At 39.9% G+C, this 10,650-nt stretch overlaps 2 protein-coding genes across 3 annotated transcripts in view; one reads left to right on the top strand and one right to left on the bottom strand.

The window, feature by feature from the left end:
- Window positions 1-3,369, bottom strand: part of LOC112453867 — a 41,478-nt gene extending 38,109 nt beyond the window's left edge. Inside the window, exon 1 of the mRNA XM_025014863.1 lies at window positions 3,261-3,369. The gene's annotated coding sequence lies outside the window, so the exon portion shown is untranslated. The remainder of the gene's footprint in view (window positions 1-3,260) is intronic.
- LOC112453868 (hillarin) overlaps window positions 1-10,399 on the top strand; it is a 23,071-nt gene extending 12,672 nt beyond the window's left edge. For both annotated transcript variants that reach the window (XM_025014870.1, XM_025014868.1), the window contains 9 exons: window positions 3,797-3,913; window positions 4,060-4,232; window positions 4,857-5,100; window positions 5,533-5,759; window positions 6,304-6,525; window positions 6,618-6,767; window positions 7,137-7,326; window positions 7,826-8,083; window positions 8,560-10,399. In XM_025014870.1, the coding sequence (XP_024870638.1) occupies window positions 3,797-3,913; window positions 4,060-4,232; window positions 4,857-5,100; window positions 5,533-5,759; window positions 6,304-6,525; window positions 6,618-6,767; window positions 7,137-7,326; window positions 7,826-8,083; window positions 8,560-8,871 (1,893 nt within the window). In that variant the 3' untranslated portion in view covers window positions 8,872-10,399. The remainder of the gene's footprint in view (window positions 1-3,796; window positions 3,914-4,059; window positions 4,233-4,856; window positions 5,101-5,532; window positions 5,760-6,303; window positions 6,526-6,617; window positions 6,768-7,136; window positions 7,327-7,825; window positions 8,084-8,559) is intronic.
- The last annotated feature ends 251 nt before the right edge of the window (window positions 10,400-10,650 follow it).

Raw genomic sequence — 10,650 nt, 5'->3', positions numbered from 1 at the left:
AGATCTGCGTTTAACGCCAAAGTCGCCAGCGAGAGTTTCTTCTCTCTCGGCTAATTTGTACAAATATTAATTAAACTGCTGTTTAACTTATCGTTGCATACTTTTCTTCTAAGTTCTGTTTTTAAAGGGTGCTTTGACTGATATTTACATAATGATCTAATTATTTAGAATAGAGTTAAACGATATGTTACATGAGTATACCGCACGATATAAAAATATTAAATATAAAAATATTCAAATAAACAACTGATAAATTCACTATTTCTAATAATAAACACGAAACATTTTCGGTCAAATAAATATGAAACATTGTATTTTACTACAATTACTGCATTCACTTTTGTTGTGCTTTTAGATTGAGAGAAAAACTAAATAACAAAGATAATAGCATTAATAAATATCTGTGCAATAATCACACGTTACGTCAACAAAATACCAGCCCACTAAGGAAATACCTACATCGCCTTGTGATCGATTAAATAAGAGACAATCGCGGAGACGTCTCACAAGACACGTACGACTGAACTCGAATTTCAACGTTTTCCCGATTTTTGTGCCCGGCGAAACCGCGAGACCTCCGAGACCGGCGGATTTCCGAATTTCCAATCGCGGGAACCGCGATCCGGCACACGTACCTACCGCGTCGCCGCGTGACTCCCATACGCGAATAATCGTCCGCTTGGCGCGGTGCAGGAATGCGGCGAACCGTCGCGAGAGAACGGACTTCACATGAAAATGAGATTACCGCTTTTCCCATCCGCGCGCCCGCGCCGGCCGGGAGTAATAAGGCCGAGCCGCTAGTCGCTCCACTATCGGCCGCGTTTTCTCCCAAAGCGCTTTCGCGCGTTCAGATCGCCGTCGCCGTCGTGTCCGATCGACCGACCGATCCTTATTTATATAGTTAAACACCCAGCCGGCCTATGTATGGCATTTACGCGAACGAAAGCGGCGTGGGCATCGAGACTGACAAGACCGAGCCATGGCGATCCCCCTCGGTCCTTTCCCTTCGTCCTACGAAGAAAATCTACGCGAGACAACAATACGCGCGGTAGCGAATTGCTGCGGGGGTTTATTAAGTCGCGAGACAATCATGATTTTTCTTCCGCGGCGGAATAATCAACGGGCGTGATTTATCCGGTATTTGTTCTGTATCGTCGTATCGCGGGGGCCCTCCTACGCTCGCAGGCTATCGACGACAAAGTCGAATGAACTCTGCCCACACGCCGCCGCGCCGTTGATCAGATAATTCTTTCAAATCGGATACGTGACGCGGAATGAGTCTCCTTCTCGCGCCGGCATTGCGGCATTATGTTTAATTGGCGAAACAGCCCCGGGAATCTCAGGAACGACGGGGACGCGTAACAGATCGCTGCGCGTGACTGTGATCGAACGACCGCAATTACTCCGATATGTCAGCTTCCATTCCGAGTCGAGCAAATAAGAACCGTACGACCGAAACTGGTATAGGGATCCGGAATGAGCGAAGAAATCATATCACGTAGATATGCGTTTGTTTCTCAATTTAAAGTGAAAACTCACTTTACAATTTTTCAAAAGAATCGCGAGGGAACCTCGGAGAATTTCAAGACTCCTTGATGATAATGTAAAGCTCAATTATTAAAAATATTCAATATAAGAAATTAAAAAAGTCACCATAACGAGATGAAGATTAAAAATTTGGGTGATTAAGTACTTATTAAGTAATTATATCTGGTCGATCAAAGTACGATGCACCGAAGCGAACGACCTCGTAAAGACTTTCCGGGACGAATTAACTCCCTCGCTTGTCGCGCGCGCGTTTTCCTCCGAGATGCGAGAACAATGCTGCGAGTTGGTGCCGCCGCACGTCGTTGTCGTTCATGATTATTCAAATCGTTATCACGGAAGAACGCGTATACGCCGTCGTCTTATTTCCCTCGTGCGCGAAACCGCCGCGCCGTGCCGACCTCGGGTCGGGACGTACCGCGCCGCGTGCACGCGAAGGAAAGGCTTTACGTCTACAACAACAAGGCGAACGAGGAGGGCGGACGGCGGGGAACCCGGGGGGGCGGGAAGCAGAATTATTTCCGCTTGCGGTACTTCTGCACTTGATGGCTAATTAGAGAATCGTTACCGGGCCGCGTAAAGAGCTGGCGGGTTGATAGCGCGCGTGTGTGCCCCGACCGCCGTCTCTCACGCGCCTTCGCGCGTAAAACGCTTAGGGAAAATTAATCCATTAAGGGCCGTTGTCCCATTTCCGGGAATGCGCTCTGAACGACAGACAGATCTCGCAAACGTATCAAAATATCTCCGTGTAACTGCGGAAAACTCGGCTCCGCGCTTCGCCGCGCGGTTAAAAACTTGTGAAATTATATTACGATGAGCGCGCGTGGTACTTCCAGCTGTTTGTAGCATAACGTGTCTCTCGGTGGAAAGCCTAAAACACGATTAAAGAAAAAACAGCCTTGAATTACGTCAGGACTGTGTGTACTCCCGAGTTTTGCTGGTCATTCTGAAAGACGTCGCGAGCAGGTTTTCCCACGATAAACATTATATACGTCTTATACACTTGTTCCCTCCGTTTTGCGCACTATTAGTGAACTTTCCGCGCAGGCATTGAAGATTTGTTGCGAGTAAAGTTACGTGTATATTAAAATGACGTTTAACGAGAAAACAATGTTCTTTGCAAAATTTTTCTTTATCTGTCATTAAGTCTAGTCACGTTTATTCAAATCGGATACGTATGTATTACTATGACATAACTACGACATGGACCTCACTAAAAGTCTTTATCTTAGTTAACCTAGTTTATATTAGAAAACAAATTCTCTGCTCCAAAACAAATTTGTTAAAACAGACTTCATAAAGCATACCAATTTTATTGAAGATGGCGTTTAATTATTTATATGTGATAAACCGTTATCTCCCTCTCTTTCTTTCTCTCTCAAATTAAATAGAAAAAATTGCATTGAAGAAATCTCGTCGCGCGACTTCAAAAGAACATGTTTGTCTCCCGCAGCGGTAACATTTTCCCTCTACTCATATTTTCATTGCATTAATATTTCCGGTTGCGACTACAAGCGCGAGCGGAAAGAGTCGGCGGGGAGGGGGGGGGGCGCAACTCCATTTTTGAAAAAAAAAAAAAATACACCGGAAGAGGATTAGTTCACTTTTGTCGACCAGCAGCGGGTTGTCGCGCTCCCCCGAGGAGACTCTCTTAGAAGCGAATGAAAGCAGAAACGCGACGTGAAAGTAAATTATACAAAAAGTGGAGTACCTACCTCTAAGGCCAGAGCTGCGGGCGTTTTAAGAAATAGAAACGTTTCATTGCGTCCGACCGTATATCCGCGAGCTTCGTCTTCTTACGACTGCAGACTGGTGGAATGCTTCCTGTAAATGTAACGACATTTTAATCCTTAATTAGTAACATGCCGATCGCATGCATTAACTTTTCGAAATTACGTACCGAATCCGGAGTTTAATACGAGATATGTTTTACTTTATGTATAGCTTTTACATAATATAAACGTAACTTAAATTTTACGTAATTCTTTATATAACATTTTAGTAATAAGAAATTATAAGAACAGATTATATATATTTATCGGACATCGATACGTATTCTTTTTCTACATCGCTGCACAATACAATCGTAAAATTACTATGTACAGCTACATGCTATTGCAGTAATATTTTTAATATTTTCATACTTGCGATACATTTTTGAAAAGAACCATTCTCGTGGTTAATTAGTTCGACGTTAAGCACAATTGCGAATAATTAAGTACTTTAATAATCTTTATCTTTGCTGCATTAGGATCGCGATGAACAGACGCGTCTCGAGATGAAGCACCGGAAAGAAGAAGATGATTTATATCGGAAGTTTGCGCATCATCGCGAGGAAGAGGACCGGCGAATCCGCGAGGAATTCCGAGTATGTAATGACTGAGGCGGATTTTAACAAAAATGATACGAATTATTTGCGTTTTACAGATTAATTTTTTACACACAGTTAATTACGAATAATACACGTTAATTATAAATAATGAAATTTCAACATATTACGCATGATTTGAAAAGGACGAGTGGGAGAAGGAGCTGGAGCAATTGTCGGCGAGATGGGAACGGGAAAAAGGCGGAAGAGTTCGAACCCAACAATTTCAGCAGGAGAAGGAAGACTTGGAGAAGAACATGACTCTACGCAGGGACAAGAAGAAGGAAAGTCTCACGCGCAAAATGCTGGAGCACGAACGGTATTTATTATGCAATTAACGCGATATCCACATTTCGCTTTTAGATCGGGAAGGTACACACTTATACATCACGGATCACGATTTTTTTTCATTAAATGAAATATCGAGCGTAGAGCGTAATAGAAGTATCTGATTTTCTCGAAAGTAAACATTTGATAACGGATTTAATTACAAATATAATTAAAAATAACACACGTAATTAAAATTGGAAAGACATGTAATGAAATTCCAAAAAGCAATGCAATAAATAAAATAAAATAAATAAATTATCCAACTTTTATCAACTTAATATTTAACATGTCGAAATTTTTTATACACCTTATCATAAAATAATTTGTGTAATTTGTACGTTGTTATATTTATTATATGACGTATTAACGAGACAATCTCGAATGGGATTACGAATATCGATTCCGTGCATTTTTCGCTACGGTAGAACACACATGGAAGAGTTACGTGCAACACGTTACGAGCCCGCGGTAGCTTCGGCTTTATGCTTTTTTCCGTTTTCTTTTTTTCTTTCGGACGATAAACAAGCTCGCGTGCGTTGGCGGTTCGCGAACCGGGAAGCCGGGTTTTCGCGCTCAACACAAAAGCTCCTCGTTACTCCTGATCAATTTATAGGGCGGCAACCGCCGCGCTGGTGGAGAAACAGAGCTCGGAGATGCTGGAGCTGATCAATGAGGCGAGAAGCGAGTACATGCTACAGGAGAGTTTATACCTTGACGAAGGAGACGGTTATATCCAGGAAGCGCCGCCCCCGCCTTATCCATCGCGCGCGCCACCCCCGCAGCCGCCAGCCCTCGCCAAGTACCATATCTACAATGATCCCCTGGAGTTCGCCGACATGGATCAGATAGCTATTTCGGTAAGATCTCACCGCGGAATTCTTTCAGCGCCGGCTTCCTCTCGTAAGTCATCCACCTTGTCGCCGGGACGACATTTTGCGGTGTACGGTCTATCGCAAGTATTCTGAGGGCGTTTATCGTCTTTTGCATTATAATGCTTTATTTAGTTTATCATGCATTGTTATGTTTTAATTATTGCATTATTTTGCATTATTATGTTTTATTTAGTTTATCATGCGTTTTATTTAAATAAGCTTAAAAAAATTCGAGGAATTTTTTTCTTCTTTCAAAATTTATCCAACATCAATATTTCTACTTTCTTTCTTATTATCTAATTTCTGGAGATGCTATTCACGTTGGATTATATATGCGTAAGAGATTAAATCAGGCAATATTAGTATTATTAACGCCACTTTTACAAGATGTACTGATAAGTGATATTGTTCTTATAGGTAGCCCAAGAAGATCAAAAAACGTTCACCGACTTGGTGCGACAGTTGGTGAGCAGATGCGGATCGGATATTGAAAAGGCGAGAACAATATTCCGATGGATCACCGTGAAGAATCTGAACACTATGCAGTTTGATGAAAACTTACGGGGTGACACTCCCATGGGTCTACTGAGGGGCATCAAACACGGCACGGAAAGTTACCACGTTCTATTCAAACGATTGTGCAGGTAACCGCATGCTAACGATATTATAAAAAATAGACGAACGTATAAAAACAATTTCTATAAGTATACATGACAGGACGGAGATAGATGAAAACTTTACTTGGTAAAAATATCAACAATTTAAACGTGCAATTATTTATATCGCATTAAATATATAAGTAAATCGTTCAGTGGAATAATATAACTCATTAAAATTTGGAAAAAATAAAAAAGTTTGAGATTTTATTTTTTTACAAAAATATATAGATTCAATAAAAAGAATATAAAGTTGTGTTCTAAAGTAAAAATTCTAAAATATTATATCATATATTTATATTATAACATAACCAATAATCATATATGAAAGCTAGTAAATAAACTTTTTAATTTTAGTATATTATATATATGAGTCCGTGTAACTCGCGTAGAAATACGTGCACATTAAAGCGCCTAGCGAAGTCTATAAGGAGATTAAGAATTTAATTATCGAAATGTTCGATATTTATCTCATATATTTCACTTCGCGAAAACTGATGGTACCTAAATTGCTAAATAACATTGAATGCAGTTATGCGGGCTTGCACTGCGTGGTCATCAAGGGTTACAGCAAGTCGGCGGGCTACCAGCCGGGCGTTTGCTTCGAGGACAACCGATTCCGGAACAGCTGGAACGCCGTGTACGTGGCAGGTGCGTGGCGGTTTGTCCAGTGTAATTGGGGGGCACGACACCTCGTCAATGCCAAAGAGGTTCCCCGTCCCGGTCAACCGAAAGCTAAGAACGACAGCCTCAGGTACGACACGCCAAAGTCCGCGGGTATCGTGATTGTAGCGTTTGCGTGTGCAAATAAAACGATCGATGAGATCACGAGGACGTTTCACTTAGGTACGAATACGACGATCATTACTTCCTGACGGACCCCCGGGAATTCATATACGAATTCTTCCCTCTTCAAGAGGATTGGCAGTTGCTTAAACAGCCGATTTCACTTAAGGACTTTGAGGAATTGCCTTTCGTACGGTCTCTATTCTTCAGGTAAGGCAACATTTCTGTTTTTTTTTTCCATAATATACACGAGAAATAAGAGAGAAAACCGGATTTGTACACAAATTAGTTGCTACAATTTATGTTTCTCTCTTTATGTAATGGAATTCATTATTCAATGCCACGCTATATATATATTTTTTTTGTTAATTTCACATTATATATTTTTGGCAAAAATAGTAGCAGCTTCAAACATACCACATCTTAACAAATGAATTCCGCCTATTGAAGCGTGTTTAAAGACCGTTAGGACGCGTAATTAAACCGACGATCTCGCAAGCGTGGCGAGAGATCGGTCTGTTAACAATGACCGTAAGTTGCACGGCGAAAATACCGTTCGGATAAATTCTGCGTGCACAGGTACGGCCTTTACTTTCCGGATACGAATACGAATGCCGTTATGTATACGGATTCCACCGGTGCTGCGACCGTGAGGATAGCGATGCCGGCGCATATGCAATCATCCCTTATCTTTCATTACAATCTCAAGTTTTACGACAACGACGGCGATGGCTACGACGGTGTGTCGCTCAAGCGTTTTGTCATGCAGGTATGAACTGATAGTCCGCGTCTTCTATATATTCGCGCGATGATTTATCTCAAGCGACTTGAATCGCGTCACTTTTTGATTTTAAAATATCACGAAAGTTATGTAAAACAATTTATATAGCTCTAAATCTGTATATATAAAATATGATATTAACGATTCGTTAATGGCATATTTTGAAACTTGAGGATTTAATTTAAAAAAATCAAATAACAAAAAAAAAAGAAAAAAAGATTAATTTTAATTTTAATTTATATAAATCTCAAAACATTTATATATATAATAGTTGAAAAATTATAATATATTCTGATTTTATTATTAATTTTTTTCATATCTCTTATTCTACACTATTTTTGTACTTTGCTCATGTATAACATTGATAAGTTACACGCTTAGTAAAAGACGCGTTCTTATTTCATCGTTTAAATTTATAACAAGATATATAAAATAATACAGCAGGGTCGATACTCAGGTAAATTTTTCAAATCCAAAATTTGTTTAGTCGGTTGTAGGGAACATAGTTGCATTCCGAGTTCACGCCCCGTGCTCCGGAGCCTTTCTCTTGGACATATTCGCCAATGCGGTAACGCCGAAGGAATATTTGACCGGCGAACCGATGAAGTTCAAGAGCGTCTGCAAATTCAAAATCGCCTGTGAAGAACTGCAGACGGTGATGGTACCATTGCCGGATTGCGCCAGTGGCGAATGGGGCCCCACCAAAGCTACTAGACTATTTGGTCTCATACCCATCACTCATCAAGTAAGTCAATTAGTTAAATCGGTCTGCTTGTACAATTCAGAGCAAAAAAAAAACGATATCAACGCAAACTATACAGACTTATTTCTTTTTTTAATAAATTCAAGTTAATGATTGAATCAAATTTTTATTTGTTGAATTAGGGTCACTAAAAAGAAAACTATGTAAATGCACATTTTCAACAGTAAAAAAATTAATACTAATTTTAGAGCGTTATATAAGATACTTTGATTTTTTTCTGTTCAGCATGGCATTACACAATTTGTTACATCTTTTGCGTAAAACAAAAGTTTTACAATGCTTTGGTCCACAATCAGTTCCACAAAAATAAATTTCCTTCCCGCTTTTTTCTACTACGTGAGGCATTAAGGTGAAAAAAAAAAGAAAATCCAAGAAGAATCGCCAGAGACGAGAAATCTTCCGATTTTATCGCGCTTGCCAGGCGGGCGGTTTACAATCGCGCGATCTATTGATTTTAGGAAGCCCTAGTGTTCGCCGGCCGCGAGCTGGAGATTCAATTCCGCATGTCGAGGCCGTTGACGGACTTCATGGCGACCCTGCATAAGAACGGCATCGAGGAGAAGCGCCTGTCCAAGTACGTGACGCATTCCATCGCCGACGACGACGTGGTCACTTTCTCTATAAGTTTTCCCGAGGAAGGCCAGTACGGTCTGGACGTCTACACCAGGGAATCCACCGCCTCGCCCGTCGCTCAGCACGACGTCACCGGCGAGAAGCATCTGCTCACGCACTGCTGCAAGTATCTCATCAACTCCAGCAAACGGAATTGAGAGTGTAAAATCGCGGGGCGCGCTCTTGAAACATAGTCTCGGCTTCGTTCGAAAATTTCTACTTTAGTTACGGACGACGATTGATAGCGACGATTGGGATTCCAGTGCTCGTTAGGACGAACGATAACAAATGCACTTCTTCCATAGTGCTTTCGGAAAATTATAAAAATAGAGAATAAGGAAATATTTTGCAGGAATAATGTATATGTACTGTCGCGACAAAACGACTGTTTTATGATCTGAAAATCTCGCTCGTCATGTCGAGCTCATCCTATCCTTAGGAGGCAGAGAGTTTATAACGTAATCGTCCTGGATCGGCCATTAATGATGAATTAACGACGCTTTTATCGTGAATACCGAAATCGAGAAAGAGGAGAGAAAAGAGGCCGATCGAGTGACGACGGTGACGAAGAGGCAATGGTGAAAGCAATGACGTTTTACGTCATTCTTCAAGAACTATTTTTTATGCAATTCCGCTACCTCGAGTCTAACAGTAGGCTTACGACTTGGAGATAATTATTAATGTAAAACTAACTGTGTGGAAGTTTAATTTGACGCGGGAGAGGCATTTTTCAAAGGGCTTTTCAACAGCAAAAGATACCTTCGTATATACAAGCGGACGGGTTTAACGCGATTTCCTGAACACCCGGTATATCTGGAACGCGCTTACGGTCGTTCTTTCTCGTATCATCTACCGAGTTAGTACTTCCGTATAATAATAATCCTCTTCCCCTCCCCGCGATCATGCTTCTCTTACGCAACGTATCAAATAAATTATTGCGATCTGCGATTCCGTCGTAACAATCTCATCTCGAAGCTTTACTTTCACCGACAGATTTATATATTTATCGCTAATACTACATTATTTTCAGTACTAGTTATTATAGACGGCCTCGATCGCGGATCCATATTGAGCGTGTGACGCGCATAGACCGAATAAAGCAAATATAATATATTTTATGTACGAAAGATGCTTCTGTATATATAATGTACGTATAAGATAATTACGACTTGAAAATATCGTTATCCACAAAGCACACTGACTCGTATCTGAAAAAGTACTCACCCAATTTAGCCCACTCTTCTTTCTTCAAATATGTTGTTTTCTCATACGAATTGTATTATCTATTATATTTGTGTGTGTGTCCTCTTTTAAAATTGATACATTTTCAAGTCGCAATTTTCGAAATGCACAGGTGCTATACTTTATATTATCCTTTATAATTATTCGCACAATCGAGTAGCAGTCATACAATTATTTAGTGGTAGGATAGTATATTTGCACCATCGACTATGCGAGCAAAAACGTCGTTTATAACAAATAAAAAGAAGAACAGTATATATTTGTTAATCGTGTAATATTAATCTGTCTTGTTGTCAATTAAAATTTTAACCACGAATAAAACTCCCACATTGTAGCCTAATGTAATAGATGTAATTCGAACTTACGAAGTCTATTTTGTTATCCATTAACATCCATAAGTATGTAAATTAATTTTTTATATACTTGTAGTTACTTTCAATAAAATTTGATATTCTTGTATAAAGATTTAATAAATTGATTTCCACAAAATAACTTCGATTTATTTTAACATCGATTCTCGCAAATTCGACCTCCATTATAAACGTTTTTTAACAACATAACCTTTTTTTAAGAAGCATATTTATAAAGGTATATTTAAGAATGTCTCCGAAAGTCTTTTTAACACAACTTTACATTAACAATTTCGAGAGAAAGAAATCACAATTGTCAAAAATATTCTTATTATTGTGTCTGTC

This window comes from Temnothorax curvispinosus, unplaced genomic scaffold (assembly GCF_003070985.1).
Source record: "Temnothorax curvispinosus isolate PA1 unplaced genomic scaffold, ASM307098v1 QBEX01004747.1, whole genome shotgun sequence".
Taxonomy (NCBI): Eukaryota; Metazoa; Arthropoda; class Insecta; order Hymenoptera; family Formicidae; genus Temnothorax; species Temnothorax curvispinosus.
Note: the sequence above shows the minus strand (reverse complement) of the source record. Positions and strands in the feature narration are given on the sequence as shown.